This window comes from Mustela nivalis, assembly GCF_964662115.1.
Source record: "Mustela nivalis genome assembly, chromosome: 16".
Lineage (NCBI taxonomy): Eukaryota > Metazoa > Chordata > Mammalia > Carnivora > Mustelidae > Mustela > Mustela nivalis.
The window spans coordinates 55,624,225-55,643,727 of NC_139035.1; the positions used below are offsets into that span (position 1 = coordinate 55,624,225).

Here is a 19,503-nt window from a genome sequence, read left to right on the forward strand (position 1 = left end):
TGAACTCTTAACTAATGATCAAGCATTGACTAATGTAGTTTATTAAGGTCACTATTAAGAGCATGAGTATCCTTAACTTTTGAGTGTTAATTAAGGTATAGTCCAACATGGTAAATCATCTATGACCTTGAGATTTTATGTAATACAAGGCAGGTAAATACTTTAAAAGACATAGAAAGTATACACAATATTTCATATATGTATTACAGTCACAAAAGAAACATAAACAAAGAGGAAGTACAATTGTTTATTTAAAAATTATACTAAAAATTGGTTTCAGGGCACCTGGGGTGGCTTATTCTGTTATGCAACTGACTCTTAATCTCAGCTTAGGTCTTGATCTCTGAGTCAGGTCTTGATTTGGGGGTTGTGAGTTTGGGCCCCACATTGGTCTCCATGTTGGGCATTGAGCCTACTTTAAAAAAAAAATTAGTTTCATTTTGGTATGAGAAACATGACTTTAAATATTTTAGTATAAAGTGGCAGGTTTTCTGTTAGTCTTACCAATTGGTGTTTCTATTGACATATCTTTTGACAGTTGGAAGTATTTCACTCAAAAAGGAGTTATGTTATCTATACCATATCACAGCAGACAGTAAAATAAAAGATGAGTAAGTGGAAGGAAGGTGTGAAGAAGGGAGAAAAGAGAAATAATTTGTCTTTAAATCTTTATCTGTTAATATCTCTTGGGCCTAAAATAAATAACTTTCAGGTCTCAATAGCTGTTATTATATTGAAAGGAGAGTCTTGCTGAAAGGATACGATCACTCTTAGTTTAGAGAAAAGTAATATTTTCAAGGTGCTTATATAATGTAAAACATTCATTTATAGTTTTAGTTTTAGTCCCTTTAAAGAGTTGAATGTTAAAATTTCTTCTCTTAAATTTATTCAGCTTTATTTTCTATCTCCTTTTAAATTAGTACCTGTATATATGCATATGATTTCAATATTAATATATCTTTGAAATAAATTATGAGTCATTAATATAATCTTGTACTCATATTTGTTGTCTATGCTTATGCTGTATATGCATAAGTTGATTTATGGTCATCTGAATTAGTCTTAAATTTGTACCATTAAAATGATTCAGTTTGGGGTGCCTGGGTGGCTCAGTAGGTTAAAGCCTCTGCCTTTGGCTCAGGTCATGATCTCAGGGTCCTGGGATTGAGCCCCACATCGGGCTCTCTGCTCAGCAGGGAGCGTGCTTCCCTTCCTCTCTCTGCCTGCCTCTCTGCCTATTGTGATCTCTCTCTGTCAAATAAATAAATAAAATCTTTAAAAAAAAAATGATTCGGTTTATTTTACCTGGTTTGGTTATTTATATATCCATACCCAAATCAGCTTCTCTGTCGACAGTTATCTGAATGCTAAAATTGTGGTTGGGCCTTCCCTGACCTTGCAAGGCATGGTTGTTGCTTTTTTCCTCCATGTCTTCATATAACATTTACTATTGGTGTTATGATTATATATACTTTCTCCTAACATAGGTAAAGTCATAAAAGAGAACAACATTGTCACTTTAATATCCCCAATTTCTAATATCAGTCATGATATTTCTAATACATGTCCTAATTCTGATTTATAATACTTTCATATTCAAAACAAGAAAGGCAGCTTTTATTTCAGTCCTAATTATTCACTATTTCTTCTCTGAATTAAATAAAAATTATAGATAATACAATTATTTTGACAGATGTAATAATTTTTAGTAACTGATACCTGTGTTTGGTAAAATATATTCTGTGTGACTTTTAAAAGGGCAAATCTTATATTCAAAGAAAAGGCAAAGAGAACACTAACATTTTCTTTTCATTCTGTAATGTCCCAAATTAAGCCAAGTTACATAACTAGAGTGAAGAAGATGAAATTCAAACTATGATCTGGCTATCTTGAAAACCATGCTTTGGTTTCTTTAAGGTATGGTTTAAAGTGGGCTAAGAAAGGTCCTAGATATATATATCTTTAAATTTCTGTTTATTTGATGATAGTTACTAGACAATATATTCAGCATTATTAGCTTTTGATGTTGTGTGTGTGTGTGTGTGTGTGTGTGTGTGTGTATTAGCTTATCAGTTCCTTTAAGCATCAGGAGGTGGAGGCATAGGTCTAACATGCAGGGCCTTCTCACAGGAAGTCAAGCAAGCCTTCATGGGCACTCTGGAGAGCTGTTGTCTTCTAGAGGAAAGAACCATGAACCAGAGGAATAAGTGTGGGTATTTATATCATCTGTCAAGCATTTTCATCTTCGGGTGCCTGAGTGGCTCAGTTGGTTGAAGATTGGATTCCTGATTTTGGCTCGGGTCATGATCTCAGGATCATGGGATCAAGCTCCCAGTTGGGCTCTTTGCTCAACAGGGTGTCTGCTTTAGATGATCTTTCTCTCTCTCTCTCTGCCTCTGCCCCTGCCCTACTGCTTCCCCACCTCTAAAATGAATCAATTTTTTAAAAATAAATATCTGTCTTTGAGGCATCAACTGAAATTCTGAAACCATAGACATCCTATTCAACGTGATTATACATCGTTTTGTGATCATATGATTTGAGATAAATATCTATAAGAATGTAAATGTTTTTGCCATATCTCTCTTGCTCTAACTAGTAATGTAATGTAAAGATCAGTGAGGTTGAAGGAGTCAAAGAACTGTGAGGCTTACTATTGGGATTGATCACCCCCTATACATGAAATCCCAGAGTACATAGTAGAACACTGAACTAAATGCCAAAGGCTATCATGAATACGGCCAAATGACCAACAAGCCTGTTAATGATAATATGGGCAAAGGATAATATGGGCAAATGACCAACAAGTCTGTTAATGATAACCACAAGGAGGGATAAGAGAGTGCATATTCAGATTGCAAGAAAGCTGATGAGTAGTGGTTTGAAAAAGACATTGGGGAACTAAGAAAACGCAAATCTCTCCTAGTCACTATGATACAGGAGAGTACTAAAATGCTTTGTCCAGTAGACCTGCTCTAGAGGTGAAGGAAGATTCAGTCATAATAAAGAAATATATTTATTGAAAAGTTTGGGGGCAAAGAGAAATTGTTTAGCATAGATGGGAGAAGGGTTCCATGGGGCAAGGTTGAAAGGATCATAGACAAGGGATCAGAAGTATTGAGAGAAGGAACAGGGTAGTTGAGGATGAGCATACCAGAGAATATAAAGGAGAGTTGGGATTCATTTGGCAGGCAGTTATTTGGGCATGAACAATTTGACAGCAAAGCAAATAGATAAATAGTTATTTGATCCGATTACCTCTTACTGTAGAGAAATTTAAGTCGCTCTGCCTGTTCTTTATTTTCATTAGCATGGTAATAATGTGATGGACTGAAAGTGAATTAATGGATTAAAGTGCAAGGAAGGTATTATTTCCTCATATTTTTGAAATGAGGAATGAAATGAAAAGCTCACATAAAAACTTGCGAAATAACCCAGTGGTACACCCCAAAAGCCAGAGACTAGCCTATTATTCATTTTAGATCAGATCAGTTTTTTGATCAAGACATTGTATTGGTCAACTCCCTTCGATTAAATTACTTTCCCTCTAATTAAGTTTGTGTCCAAATTGTGTTACCACCAGAGGGGCTTTTGAGTTTGAGTTTGAGATAAAAGATAGCAGGGTTGTGAAGCATAGTGGAGTTTTCTGGGCTCCCTACCACCAAGGAGGTCAAAGCAAAATAAGGAAGCAAAAGATAACCTAAAAAAGATAAAATTTTTATTGAAGGATAACACAGAAAAGTGCAGAAATACTAAAGACTCAGCTCAGTTATCACAAAGTAGCAGGTATAATCTGTACCTAATAGGTACTAATTAATAATTTCCATACAAGAAGCCACAGGTTTACCAAGCAAGACTGTGAGAGCACAGTAGTCTAAAAATGAGGTGGTCTTTGAGATCTGGTCATGAGATTATAGCCAACCATATTAAGGCAGCGTAGCATTTCCCCATGAGGCAGTCAATCCTATACTTTGATAAAAACTTAAAATGGCTTCCCCCCTGTTTGCTTAAGAAATTTTTCTTCAAAGACTCTTGGGAAATCAGTGTCTTGCAGAGCCCCAGATAACACTGGGAATAAAGTTTGACAAATGCTCCATTCTGTTAGTACATTTTCTTTAACAAAAGAAAATTTTCAATTCAGTTTTCCTGTTTCTGTGATGCTAAGTATTTTTCTTTTAGCAACTAATTGTCTTGAAAGGCATTTTTTAAACCCAAACCATGAAATCATTTTTCAAATGAAATCACTATCGAAGAATTGAGCAAAAGAAAATACTAGGTTTCTGAGAGGGAAACAGTGGTATATAAGGGAAGGTTTGAGGTGGGCGGTGGTTACAAAAACATGCTTTACTATTTTTCTTAGGTTATTCAGACTGCAGTAGTACGTATAATAAGCCAGCACAGCATGTGTAGAAATTGCATGTTAGAGGCATCGCAATAGGGAGTTTTCAAATCACTGTGGAACTGGGTGTCCACTTTCACTGCTCTACTCAGAGTACTTCTTGATAAAGACACCAGGAATCTCCTGTTTATAAGTTGACAAGAACTCTGGGAGATTTGTACATGTGGTATTGGAACTTCCTTTGGCCTTGGTGACACTACAGTCAGCCTTCTATCTTTGATCAGTCTTCTCAGTCTTCTTCAGTAGTGTATTCAATAGAATTCAGTGTATATCTTTTCTCTGATATTATATGGGATTATTTATAGCTCTTTAATATCAAAGTTATTTAAAGTTTCTGTTCCTTTGCACATCTTGCTGTTTTTTGGAATGTCTTCCCTCACCTTACACACCAAGCACATCTCTGCTCGAATACCAGCCATCCTAACCCCACAGAGAAGTCTATTCTCAGTATAAGTATTTATACATATCAATGCTAATTTCAGTATTTTATAATTATTTGTAAACTGTCAATGCTGTGACTCAAATGGAAAAGCAGGAATCAAAGCCAAATCTGGAGATTGCCAAGGCAGCAGATAGAGGAGGGGAGGAGGTAAATGAAGCTGTATTGAGGGGGTAAGGTAGGTTGCTACATGTTGGGGAAAGGAACAGGCCTAGAAAAATTTCCTAAGCAAGAAAATAAGCAGTTTTCATCCAGTCCTTGTAGGATCAGTAGAATAGTACTTAAACATTTACAAGGAAAAAGATTAAGGAATTGTTTAGGGGGGAAGATTTCCCAGAAAGTATTATACATGGAGTCTTCTCTCAGAAATTCTTTCAAAATGCAGTATAGTTAAAGGGAAATCCTGGTGGGATTTGGGAGCTGGATAGAATGTTCTTTAGTCCCGAGAATTTCTTAGTCATCATAATATTGCTGTATTTTAGAAGACACAAATTAGTCTCCATTTCTTTTTCTTTCCTCACATTCAATGAATTACGATGTGATTTGTGCCACAAGAACACAGTTTGCTTCTGTGGAGGTCACCTGTCACCTTCTAATTACCATGCCAGTTGTGCCTTTTTGTCCTCATGCTGTTCCACCTCTCCTGAGCTTCTGACACTGCTGACCTCCTTCATGAAGCGGTCTTCTCCCTTGTGTACTGCCTCTGCTCCCTCACTGTTTGCTCTTTTGAGTGTCCTTCATGGGCATTTCTTCTCCCACTTATTTCTTGTATGTGCACACTCCTAAGACTGTTCCCCTGAATTCCCTGCATGCTTTCCCTCAGTGACCCCATCCATTTTCAGACCTTCAGATATTTTTATTCAGAAAACACTCCAGTCACTAACTATGTCCTCATTCCCAAGTTCCAGACCTACTATTACAACTATACACTGGACCTTTCAACCTGGATTTTTGGGAGCTCAGTTCTAGGAACTCCAAAACAGGTGATACTCCCGCGTAACTATTCCTCTTTCTACCTTCTCTGCCTGGGTTCTAAGCCCAAGTTTTTCTGTAAGTCCACATTCTCTTATGTTCTTTTTAATAAACATTATGATCCATGTCTTCTGATTTTGTTTCTATAGAATGCTCCCTGTCCATGTCACTCTTCTGTTTCCACTCTTCTTTCGTCTTACCTTTCAATAAGCAGTCTTCACCTCCTTTACAGACTTTTGGTCCATTTCACTTATTCATTCACATAAGCATGGATTGATTGTCTATCCTGTGCCAGGTATTGAGATAGGTAATGTTCCATGTTTTTTCACCTCTCTAGATTCCCAAGAATGGAATTGTATTATATACTAAGCATATGTTCACCTATTTTTATAGGCTTTTAAAAATTTGAGCAGTTTTGGGTTCACAACAGATTTGGTCAGGAAGTTGCCATACATTCCTTACCCCCACACATCATTATTACCCAAAGTCCATAGTTTTACATTAGTCACTCTGGACATCATTTCTGAGGGAAAGTTGGATGTGATCCTTGTCTTTGTGTCCTCTGTTGTTAAGGTGGTTACCACCTCTGCTTCTCACAGATTTCCTTATCTTTGATTCTTAGAAGTTTGAATATGATATGCCTCTCTATATGTTTGTGTGTTTATTTGTCATTTCTTTTACTTGGTGTATTCGCTGAGCTTCTTGGATCTGCGGTTTAGTGTCTGGTATTAATTTGGGGGAATATTCAGTCATTATTACTTCACATATGTCTTCTGTTACTTTCTCTCTTCCTTCTAATGGGTTACCATTATGTACATGGCATATACGTTTTGAAGTTGTCCTACCTTTCTTGGATATGGTGTTATACATATATTTAAACATTTATTTATTTTTATTTGGGAGAGAGATAGAGCACGAAGGGGGAAGGGCAGAGGAGAGGAAGAGAGAATCTCAAGCAGACTCTGCATGGAGCACAGAGCCCAACTTGAGGCTCAGTCTCACAACCCTGACATCATGACCTGAGCTGAACCAGGAGCTGGATGCTGCTTAACCATCTGTGCCACCCAGGAACTCCTGTTCTATTACATTTTATCAGACTTTTTTCTTTGCCTTCCCATTTTGGAATTTTGGAATTTTCTATTGACATATCCTCAAACTCAGAGATTCTTTAATCAGCCATGTCTTGTCTACAAATAAATCCATCAAAAGCAGTCTTCATTTCTGTTACCATGTTTTTGATCCCTGGCATTTCTTTTTGATTATTAGAATTTCCATGTCTCTGTTTTCATTGCCTACCTGTTCTTGCCTGCTATCTACTTTATCTGCTAGATCCTTTAACATGTTAATCATAGTTGTTTTAAATTTCTATACTGATAATTCTAGTGTGCCTACCATATCTGAGTCTGGTTCTGATGCTTGCTCTGTCTCTTTTGTGGTTTTCACCTGTGTTTTCATGGAGTTTCTATAGGTCTGCTTCAGACTTCTTCCTAAATTTACCTTCTAAGGGAGAACGTGAAAATCAATAGATTTCCATTTTATGTAGAATTAATTGTAATTTGCAGCCTTCTGGAGTTTGGCCCCAGTTTATTTTATAAGCTCATCTCTGACTGTAGCTTCATACGTAAACCCACCAGTGTGATATTCACTGAACAACTGCTCTGTGTTTTACCACGAATATGTTTGTCTTTATTTTTACCCTCCCCTTACCCTGAAATGCCTTTCTTCCCTTTTTATTGCCAACATCCTACCCACCTTTAGAAGAAAGTCAAATATTTTTTCCACAGTTTTCTAAAAGATGTATATAGTTGTACTGTAACCTCTGGTATAAACCTCTTTTACAACAGTAATTAGTGGGTACTTACTACAGGCTAGTTATGTTATTGTCAGTCACAAAATTGCTGTCCTGGCTCTCCCCTCACCCACCACTGAGAATGGTTTGGTGAGAGGGATCACTTTTCATTCATCTGTGCCCACTTTAGATCCAGTAAAGTGTTTCTAAGTTACTAGGTGCTAAATATTTATTGAATTGAATTAGCATATAGAAGATGGTGTTTTATTTAAATTTCATTGTTTTAATCAATACTTACTGAAAATATTTTAACATGTGATGCTAGTGATTAGGATATCAGAATGATCATAAAAGTCATTTGTTAAACTAATGAAGCCAGCTACCTCAGGGATCTTCATTTAACATGACCCTACTTTCTACTTTGACTCAGAACAGTTAAAAATTCAACTTCTTCATTGAAGTCACAGAAAAACATCTGTAGTTAGTAATATTTATTTTCTTTGTTAATGTTGCTTTGTATAGATAAGTTTTATACCAGATACATTCATTGTGAATCCCAAGTGTTTCCATGAAATCCTTCTTTGTTCTGGGATACAGTATCGGAGGGTTAACATGGCGGTTGTCTGAAATGCGTGTGGAAGCAGAACTGTGGTGGTGAGAAATGGCCATGTTTCCTTTTAGTTCTCAGCAAGAGTAATTGAATGTGGAATATCTTACTAAACACTGGACTGTGACAGTGTGTTAACACTCTGACTATCTCCTAACAGCAGGGCAATTATTTGCTGAGTGGGATTTTTATAAATCCCCTGGCCCTAGTGTGTCCTGATAATTATGATGAAGTGCGTTGGTCAGTGTTGATTCAGCAGTCCCTACCCTCACAAATACTTTATTCACAGTTATCTGGCCCACTTTGACTTTCCTCGTTAGTAGAGATCTTTACTGCTCTTCTCTGCTGGCTTGGTGTCTCGTTTTTAAAATAATTTTGATTAAAGCTTAGAATCCTGAACATATTTTAATCAGCCCCCCCTACCTTTTAGAACTGTGTATCTCTCCTAGTATTCACAAATTCTGAATCCTGATGCAAGAAAATATTTCTTGATTTTTTTTCCTTTATGTGGCAATCAGCTCCTGTTTGCAGTGTGATTGACATTTGCAAAAGTAGAACTTGAATCCTCCCACCTATCCTGTATACGTCATAGTTCCTCATTTCTGAGTGAGCAGTTACTTGGAAATTATGAGAGATTTTTATTTCTCATATGGTAAAATATGGAAAGACTAACCATTGGGCTTTGGGAATTATTGGTGTACAAAATTGTGTTTCAGATTCTTTTCATTTTACAGCAACTTGTCTTAGAAGTAAACCTCAATAACAAAGAAAAGAGGGGAGAATTAGAATATAGCTTCCCCCAGGCAATTACAAAATGAAGGTCTGTGGATGAGTGGAAAATGACCGTAAATACATTCTCCATGAAATAAAACAGTAGATGCTCCAAATCCGCCATCCATTTGCTTGTAAACCAATTGCATTTCTGAAGTACTTTCCCATACAATACTTGTAAGTCTAAGGAATAAAAACTGAGAAGAAAAGAGCAACTGATAGATTGTTAGAAATATGGAATGGTTCAAAATATTAATGTAATGCTAAGGGTGACTGGGTAACAAATGGTACATTTGCTCGTTGCTCAACCTGACATAATTAATATTCCAGGTCATGCTTAAGTTCCCATGATGGAGGGTCTGAAGGGGGGAATTCAAGAAAAATATATATCTATTATATAACTCATTGCCTTTTTTTCCCCCTTTTGACGAGTCAGAATCATAGCCTTTAAAAAAATCGTGCTTTCACACCTCATTTGCCGTATTCACCACTGGGCCACCAGTCAGCAGCCCAGCCTGATGCAAGGGGGTCAGTGAGAAGCTATTAGCAGAGTCCTCTCCCGAGATTTCTTGGGTCTTATTGAGTTGAATGTTAGCATGACAGTACTGCAAATAACTCAGTTGTAGGCTTTTTTTTTTTTTTTTTAAACAGTTAGCACAGATTTCCCAGTAGTGTTGGTCACTCTAGAAAATTATTGCTGAAAATGAAGTCCCAAAAGCTAGCTTGGCAGTAGCCCTTCTAAGTTGTGAAAAATGTGAAAACTGAAAAATATGTCATGGCCCCTTAGGATTAACTTTGTCTTTTGTGACTCATAGTAATATTTTGAAAAATCAACAACAAGCCATTATTCACAAGTGGCTTACAAATGATAAAATGTAGCAATTGAGACAATAGAAACTTAAGATTGTTTTATTTACTTAAAGAAGTTATAGCTAAATGCATACTGTATCAATATAAATAAATAGGGTATTTGCTTGCAGTCAGATCGAGAGAGGGCTGGACCATTTTCATTGACGTAAGTTAGCAACTGTATTAAATTAATTTCTAAAATAACTGACACCTTGAAGATTTTAAATGATACATTTTAAATTCAATTAAAATATATTTTCTACCTATATTTGATTTAAATTGCAAAGAGAATACACATGAGAAGGTCTCTATATAGGTTGCAAAATATAATTTAAGAAAGCTATCATGTCTACTGATCTATTTGCATTTCCCATCTAGCCTATGTATACATGTGCATGCAAATGTGGAAGGAGACCAAAGAAGATTTCTAATGGGGTAAAGTTAATGGCCGGTAGCAGTTATTCAAATAGATAGATATTTTTAACTGATAAATTATAATCTAGTTAAATTGTATGTATTTTACTATTTTAATCTGCAAGGTTGTGGAAATGGATTAACAGACTTAAGTCAGCTAGATCATCCCTAAATAGGATGGCATACTCCTATCTTTTTCATAGACTATGGAGATTTAGTTATATTTGTGTCAGAATAGTATTTTTAATGTAATATTTGTTGGTTTTCTTCTCATTATGATTGATAGATTCTCATCATAGAAATTCACCCTAAAAATCATCTTAAAAATTATCACCCACTTCAAAATTACACTAAGAACTATTTTAAGTATATGTGTCCATACTTTTATTAACATCATTTAAACTGATATGCATCTGCCTTGTTTGATATTTGGTGTTATTGTGAGAGAATATTAGCATGATGTTAAATGTGGTTTATACAATTGCCTGTAATGTTTCAATACTTTTTTTCTTGTATAAATTATTTAGGGGAAAAATCCCAAAGAAAACCCAGTTCAAAAATATTTTTAAAAGATATGTAAGTGGACAAACCATAAGTGACTCTTAATCTCACAAAACAAACTGAGGGTTGCTGGGGGGAGGGAGTTTGGGAGAAGGGGGTGGGGTTATGGACATTGGGGAGGGTATGTGCTTTGGTGAGTGCTGTGAAGTGTGTAAACCTGGTGATTCACAGACCTGTACCCCTGGGAATAAAAATATATGTTTATAAAAAATAAAAAATTAAGGAAAAAAAAGATATGTAAGTGGATTTACAATTGGCTTTATCTAATAAAATTCAGTTGAGTTGAAGGGGACTCAAATGGGTCTTTGATAATTTAGTTCTAGATCACAGTGTGTTTGGAAGCACAGCAAAACTGATATAGTAATAAAGAGAAAAGGGGTATAATCTGTAATTCTTTGAAAGAAGTTGATAAGATTTTAAAATAAGCCTCAAACATTTTCCTGCGATCTTGATTTGGCTTTGGAAAAGAAAAGTAAAATAGAGGCTTCACGGGTCCTTCTGCAGGATCCTTTGTTTTTGAGTGTCTGCTATGTGCCCGGGACTCCAGAATGCCATAGGGATACAAAAATACCTAGAACAGAGGCCCTGTGCTCCAGCTGCTTGTTTAGGGAAGGTTGATACACACAAAAATAACTGTGAAACAACGTAGTGGGGTAGGTAGGAACTCTGACAGAGTTGTCCCAGGCTCTTAATGGTAGGGATAGGACACTGAATCTAGACTCTGTTGGTATTAGAAGAAGGTTAACATTTAATTGAAATATTAGGCCAGAAATATAAAATTTTCTTTTTCTTTTTCTAGATTTTATTTATTTATTTATTTATTTATTTATTTGAGCAAGAGGGAGAGAGATCACGAGAAGGCGGGAGGGATGGAGGAAGTGAGAGAGAAGCAGATTCCCTACTGAGCAGGGAGCTGGATGTGGGACTAAGTCCCAGGACCCTGAGATCATGGCACCTAGACGTCCCAAGAATATAAAACTTCCTAAGATAGTTTTTCAAAGACAAGGATCTTAGGCAATCATAATACTTTGGAACTGCTGATTCCATCAGTAAATACAGTGACCAGAAAAATCTCTGCATATAATGGTAGCATAAGAGAAAGGCACATTTTAGGAAAAATATATGGGTTTAATGGATACATTCTTTACCTTAGTCCAGAGAGTCTACATGGGAACCAAATAAGTCATACTCTCCTTTAAAATATAATTTTTCTGGGGCACCTGGGTGGCTCAGTTAGTGAAGGTCTGCCTTCGGCTCAGGTCATGATCCCAGGGTTCTGGGATTGAGCTTGCGACGGGCTTCCTACTCAGCCAGGAGTCTCCTACTCCCTCTCCGTCGGCCCCTCCCCCTCAATTAAACTAATAATCTTTATAAAAGTAAAAAATAAAATAACTTCCTTATGAGTATGAATTTGTATGTATGAAAAGATTATCAAAATATGGTTGTATGCTATTTGTATACTCAGACACCACTGAATTTTCAGAAAATGAATATCTGCTAAACTTGAATTTAACATTTGTTATATTACATCTTTTGAACCTCTATTGCATAGCAGGTGCATGCTAACAAAGTTGACTTTTGGTATAATATGTGACAAGATCAGTGAAAGAACATTAATGATTGATATTGACACTACTAATATGACACTACAGAAATACAGTACCTAATATAAAATACCAGTTTATTATTTTTTTTAAGATTTTTATTTTATTTTTTTGCCAGCGAGAGCAAGTGAGAGCACAAGCAGGGGAAAGTGCAGAGGCAGAGGGAGCAAGGAGCCTGATGCAGGGCTCAATCCCAGAACCCTGGGATCATGACCCAAGCAGAAGGCAGATAGTTACGCAACTGAGCTTTCCAGGCATCTCCAAATTTGATTATTATTTTAAGGTAGAGAACTTGAAATAGCTGCTGTTAAATAGGGTGTATAATGTGTAATCATTAAAGCAACCAAGTATTTATTGAGTGCATATTTTGTGCCTGAAACTGGTGCAAGCATTGCATATTTGAGTTTGTGTGAGTGAATGTGTGACTTATGGGTAGGATTAAATATATATACACATAGTTAACAGAAGGAATGATTTAAGGTCCTTCTGCAATTTTTTTCCTAAAAATAGTTATATTAAATGTGCCATATATGCCAGGTAGAAGTTATTGCTTAGTGATTTTTAACATTTTTAGTCTTTAAATATGAATGACTCTGAAATTGTTGTCTGGAGTATAGACAAAGTGAGTATTTTGTAATCTCCATAGATGAATTTAAAGCCAGCCTCTAGTTAAGAACTAGAGTTCTACTTAAAAATTGTCCTTAAACATATGAAAATTTTTATGATACAACTTCATCTTCCTTTTATTTCCTGTGAAAAGTTAAAAATAAAAATAAAAATTATGTTCTTTTCCTTCAGATTCCAGGTATATACAATTCACCATTCAGAAAACATCCTGATCCCTGGGAGTTGCGATTACAAAAGGCAAAGCCTTTAACATCCCAAAGGTCTAAAGTTAAAGACAAGCACTGGGTCAGCCCGAACAGTTGGCTGGAGTGTACGAGTGCCCGTTCCTTTCCTCGATCGGAAGTTCTGCCACCCATTGATAGGAAACAATGTCAGGTATTCATTAGTCCTATAGAAGAATTCTGTCCATGATTGTATTCTTGCTGGTTTTTTGTTTTTGTTTTTTTTAAGTTACTGTTTTGTCTTTGTGACAAGAAAGGAAAATTATTTTTTATGGAATCTAATTTTAAATAATAAATATAAGGTATGTTGAAAATATGTATGAGGGAAGTCATCAAATAATTCTATGGTACTGAATTTTATTACTGGAAATATGAAGTTAAAACGTTAAGATTCTTGGCTAGGATCTAGCCTTTTTCTTTACAAACATTGTTCTAACAGTACTTCTTATAACATGTTGCTTGACAAATAGTGATGTAATATCAACTTAACTTCTCATCTGATGATTCCTATCTATGTACAGCTGTAAACATAATTTAAAAGTATAAGTTTAGGGAATTACGGTGGACCCAAAACAATGCAAGAATCAGGCAGAGACAAAAAAAAGAAAGAAAGAAAGAAAGAAAGAAAGAAAGAAAGAAAGAAAGAAAGAAAGAGAAATCTTCCCTGTGGGTTGCTGTAGAGCTGGAGTTGCAAACGACTTCCAAGGGCTATACCATGGAGTGGGGTGTATTGCGTGATGATAGGCCCTTTCCCAAAGGCCCCAGTGAGCAACAGTTCTAGCATCTCCATTGATACTTAACCTGGAGTAGATAGCTGCCACCAGGGGGCATCAACCTAGGGTTGGGTTGATTTGGGTTCACATGGCCAGATTCCCAGAACTCCCATCTAGTAGTTCCCTACACAGGCTTTCCTCTGTATATCTTTTGCTATGTAATAAATAACTTGAAAACCTGATGGCTTAAACCATCAGGTTTTCTGTGGGTCAGTGTTGGAGGTCCAGTTTAGGTGAGAGCCTCTGACTCAAGATCTGTCATGAAGTTGTCATCAAGGGTCAGGCAAGACTGTGATTTTATGTGAAAACTCAGCTGTAGGGAAGAGCAGGAGGATGAGAAGAGCCAGTGGTTGCTTGTGGTCATAGCTTAGTCCCTTCTCGCATTGGCCTCTCTACAGAGCTGCCTCCCTGGCAGCTGGCTTCCCTCAGGGTAGTGATCTAACCAAAAGTTAGAGACTTCTCAAGACAGAAGTCACAGTCTTTTTATGACCTCATGCCATAAGTGACCTCCTATTATGCCATATTTTGTTTTTGAGAAGTGCTTAAGTCCAGTCCACATGGGTTTGAATCCTAGAAAGTGGGATCATTGAAGGTCATTTTAGAAACAGGTTTTCACAACCCCAACCATTTCATCAACTTGCTAAACACAAGTTCATCTATGCCATAAAGTAACTTCCACTTTGCTGTAATTATTTGTGATGTTGTGTATTCACTTTCTATAATTGGGTCTTTTATTCCCTTTATTTGTGCATTTTTTTGCTCCTTTAAAACTACTAATCGATAATACTATTTTTTAAAAAACACTATTAACTGATGGCTTATACTATATTATAGAAAGAACTTAAAAAAAAGCTATCAAAAAAAACATAGAAGTTGAGAGTGTCCCCTCTTTCTGAAATAAAGTGGGAGTGTGGGGAGAATTGAGCAAAGGAACAAAAGAGAGATAATTGGAAATTTTTTAGTTTATTTTGGAACATATCTTCATAGTATGGTTTCATTATTCTTTTCAAAATATAGGTTATACCAATATTCTAATAAAGACATTTAAAATAGTTTTTAAAAACAAATATAGCATAAATTTTATATTCTAAGTAACTGAATTTTTACCATTTGAATTATGCATATTACTGTTTAAGTTGATGCAAGGAAAGATTTTACATGATACCATCAGAATAAGCAATTCAGTTTATTATTTTATAAAGAAGATAACTATAGTATCTCTATTGCTTGTGTATTAAGTATTCAATGGTTGCTAAGGTATCAGATATAACATTGTATATTTGAATACTTAATAATCCATATTTTATGCTGTATTCAATGAGATAGCTATTGGTAATACATGGAACTCATAGAGTAATTCTGAATGAACTTCTTAGGAAACAGTATTGATAAGACACAGGTATATAAATGTTTCTGAATTAGAGACAGTCTAGAAGTCATCCAGACCAAACTGCCATACTGTATAATATTCACATTAACCATGGACATTTAATATCATTTTATATGAGTTTTATAATATTTATAGTTCATATTAACTGTACTGCTTTGCTTTTTTAATGCTTTTATTATATGGCTTATTATACTAGTTTGTATTCACTCTTCATTTCTATTAATGTACTTTTCTCAATACAGTCCCTTTAGTACTTACATGGTTTCAAACCCTTCCATAGCATTCTATTTATACATATATGTATTTAGTATTTATGGAATGCATATGGAAGATATATACATGTAGGTATATACAGGATATATGTGAATAATATATGTGGACAGTTTTTAACCATATGTAATATACATGTAAAAATGGTTATATTTATTTATATGGAAGATGTATATACATATATTTATGTAATATAGTAAATAAATATAACAAATGGATAAATACATCTGGAAAAAATATATATGTGATCGAGGTGTTTTCCAGCACCAACAACTAATTCTTTGATTCTGTGAATACCATTTGGTATCTAACAATTCAAGCCAGTTCTAACACTACCAGGAGTTCGTGCAGACTCTGCAGCTTAAGGGCCTAACCCCACACAACTGCTCTTCACGTCACATAGCGGTAGCAATTTCTGGGTCTCCTATACTTCTTACTGAGCTGCCTGTAAGTTGAGGGGTCCCATGACCCCATCCTAAACTTTGATAATTTACTAGAATGGTTCACAGAACTCAGAAAGTCATTTTATTTCCATTTCCTGCTTTGTTATAAAGGATAAAAATAAGTAGCCTGGTGAAGAAGAACATAGAGTGAGGTCTGAAAAGGTCCAGAGTGCACAGGCTTCTGTTCTCAGGGAGATGGGATATGTCTGTTTCCTGGCATGTGGATGTGTACGCCAGTTGAGAAGCCCATCAGATCTCTACGATTTTTTTATAAAGCTCAATCTCGAGCTCCATTACCTTTCCCTGGAGATCAGAAGCGGGAGCTGGAAATTTCAACCTTCTACTCATTTGGTCTTTCTGGTGACAGGTTTCATCAAGAGGTTTCTGGGGGCCCAACCTAAATCACCTCATTAGCATAATCTCAGCTATAACCTTGTTGTCAATAACAAAGGCATCATTCAGGAAATTCCAAGAAGTTTAGGTAGGAGTTCTATGCCAGGAATCAGTGACAAAAGCCACTAGATTGTGATTTCTTTTTTTTTTTTTTTTTTTTGTTTTTTGTTTTTAAGTTTTTATTTGTTGGAGAGAGTGAGAGAGCCCACCAGAGTGAAGAAGGTCAGAGGGAGAAGCAGACTCCCGCCGAGCGGGCAGCCTGATAGGGGACTTGATCCCAGAACTCCCGGCTCATCACCTGAGCCGAAGGCAGATGTTAAACCAATTGAGCCACCCAGTTGCCCCTGTATTTCTTACTATATCACAATAGTATATATGTGAAGACACATAGAAAATATTATATACATTCATATAATGGTATATGTGCATATATATGGAGTATACATGTGTATGAAAGACTTTATGTGTGTGTAGATATGTATACATATGCAGATATTTGCAGATATACATACATGCATATGTGTGTACATATACCCTCATACATTACCTTTATCTAGCATACCACAGAATGATGATCTTGTTAATTCTCTTCTACTTTTCTGCCCCTTCTTCCTTTTCCTCTCTTCCCTTGTTCTTTTTCTCTTCCTTTTTTTCCGGTCTCCTTCATTCCTGTCCCTGGTCCTCCTCCCTCTGCTCCATATCATTTTAATCTTCTCTTTCTTCCTTTCCTTTTTTTTTCCTTCCTGCCTTCCCATTCTTCCTCAGCCCATCAAGGAAGCCAACTTCCTTTGGCTTCTTTCCTCACTTTCTCTCCTTTTTTTTCCTCCTTTCCATTTTTGTTTTTACAGAATGGGATTTTTAAGTTGTGGCTTTATTGGACTGAACCACATTCCTATATGTTATCTAATAATGTTAAAGGTACATACATCATTAGGGAGATTTAAAATTATATATGCTATACTATAAATGGTAATTATTTTCTGATGGTCTGTCTGTGCTCAGGAGGGAAATTTCTTAAGTGTATGAGGCAATCCTGGGAGTTTAAAACATAACTTTGTTATTATTTAAGCTTTGAGAAAATTTTAAAAATATACGATGACTATAAAATAACATGGATCTTTAAAACTATAGAAGAACATAAATATATCTGACCCTTGTACTTCAGATTTGGTTGGATGCAAATAAAGTAAAACTTTGGAAAACTATAGTTAAGTGTCAAAGGAGACTTACAGATTCAGGTTGAGTTTAGGCATTTTAGGTATTAATGTTTGGAAATGAGTACAAAGAGCAGATCTGAAGTTTGAAGCTATGTCCAAAATCTGAGGCCCCATGTCACCCCAGGTATGATCAATATTCAGATCACTTGAGATCTTTTCTCAAGTGATTTCTGTCAACAGAAATACAAATTAACAGAAGCTTTGGCATAGGAAAAGCTTGACGGTTAATGTCGTTTGCTAACCAGGGAGAAGTTTGTTGAGCTCAAAGGCAAGACACTCGTCTAAGTGTCTAAGATATGTGTGGACCAGGCACTGAGAGATAGAGAGATGGATGTGATTACGAATAGAATATCACATCTTCAAAAATGCTCACACAAGTAGAAATGATTAAAGTATTTTAAATTAGTCAGAATTTTTCCCTACTTACATCAAAATACTTTTTATGCTGAACTGTTAAATTTGTAGTTGTATTACTACAACTACACAAAGATTATACTGAAACCAACAGGAAGACTGGGTCTATTTCCGTTCTAAATTTTGCTGCTTGAATACGGCTCCTCCTTTTTCATTTCCTAGTTTCTTTGGAAATAGTAAGTTCCAGAACAAGTAGTAGAGTAAGTCACAAATGGATATGTGTTACACTGATACACCAACAAAGTTTAGAAGATAGAGCTTGGCCACTTAGAAGACTATTCCTCTTTGTGAATGCAGGTCCTTGTGAACGCAGGTCCTTTCAAAGTCCTGGCCTTGCATCATTCCTCATATATTTGATGCTGCTATTGTTCAAAACCTTCCTCAAACTTCTCTTCGAACTAATAATGAAAAAAAAAAAAAAAAAGCCAGGGATATCATTTGTGAATGTTTAGTATGTTCTCAGTACAATGCTAACAGTGTTACTTACATTGTCTTTTATATCTTAAGAGCACTTTCGTGAGATAATTTTTATTCCATTTTACACATAAGGAAAAAAGGTCTAAAGGAGTAATTTTCCTCTGATAACATAACCATGTATTATGTTTTAAACCATAGAATTTCTCAAAGTAAAACATAAAGAATTTGTAAAAAAAAAAATTATTGATTTCTTAATAGTGAACTCAGAATCATGTTACTGTATCTTTAAAAAGTAAAGTTCCAATAAAAATCCATTAACTACTTTCAAATATAGCAATCCTCCTGTCCAGCTGTGAAAAGTACTAGATGATACTTATTTGCCATTTGTGTTATTTACGGTCCATGACTTTTATGGTAACTGGTTCCTATTATTGGTTTCTATTAATGTAAAACATAAGTGAACATAAATGAGGCGTGAATCATTTCTTTTTATTAGCCCCACAGTCTTCACTCAGTGCTTGCAGTAACTCCAGCTGTGTCTTGTTAGTGATAACCTATTTAAAGAAGAGATCTTTAAGGATAAGGAATATGATCAGGAATCCTTGTCCATTTTATATCACTTCTGTCCTGCACAACAATAGTGGTGGAAAAAAAAGCAACATGTAATTAATGACATGGCAAAATCCATGGCCACTTCTGATTTGTATTGTGCTTAATATGATACTAATTAGACAACCAGGGGATTCTAGTAATTAGTATAAGTAACTACTAATTTAAAGGTAAGACATTTATAAAACACTTCACTGTTGCATCTTATGGGGTTTCCTCTGTTACGTATTTGTGTCATTAGATGGTTGCTATTGTATTAGAGTTATTATGCAATAGAACTTAAAATTTTTACCAAAGAACACTTAAATTAATTAAAATTATGGC

The 19,503-nt window shown here is 35.6% G+C and overlaps 1 protein-coding gene across 7 annotated transcripts in view; it reads left to right on the forward strand.

Moving 5' to 3' along the window:
- Nucleotides 1-19,503, forward strand: part of SPATA17 (spermatogenesis associated 17) — a 204,147-nt gene that overhangs the window by 82,073 nt on the left and 102,571 nt on the right. For all 7 annotated transcript variants that reach the window (XM_082703007.1, XM_082703005.1, XM_082703002.1 and 4 more), the window contains one exon: nucleotides 13,204-13,407. In XM_082703007.1, coding sequence (XP_082559133.1) covers nucleotides 13,204-13,407 — 204 coding nt within the window. The remainder of the gene's footprint in view (nucleotides 1-13,203; nucleotides 13,408-19,503) is intronic.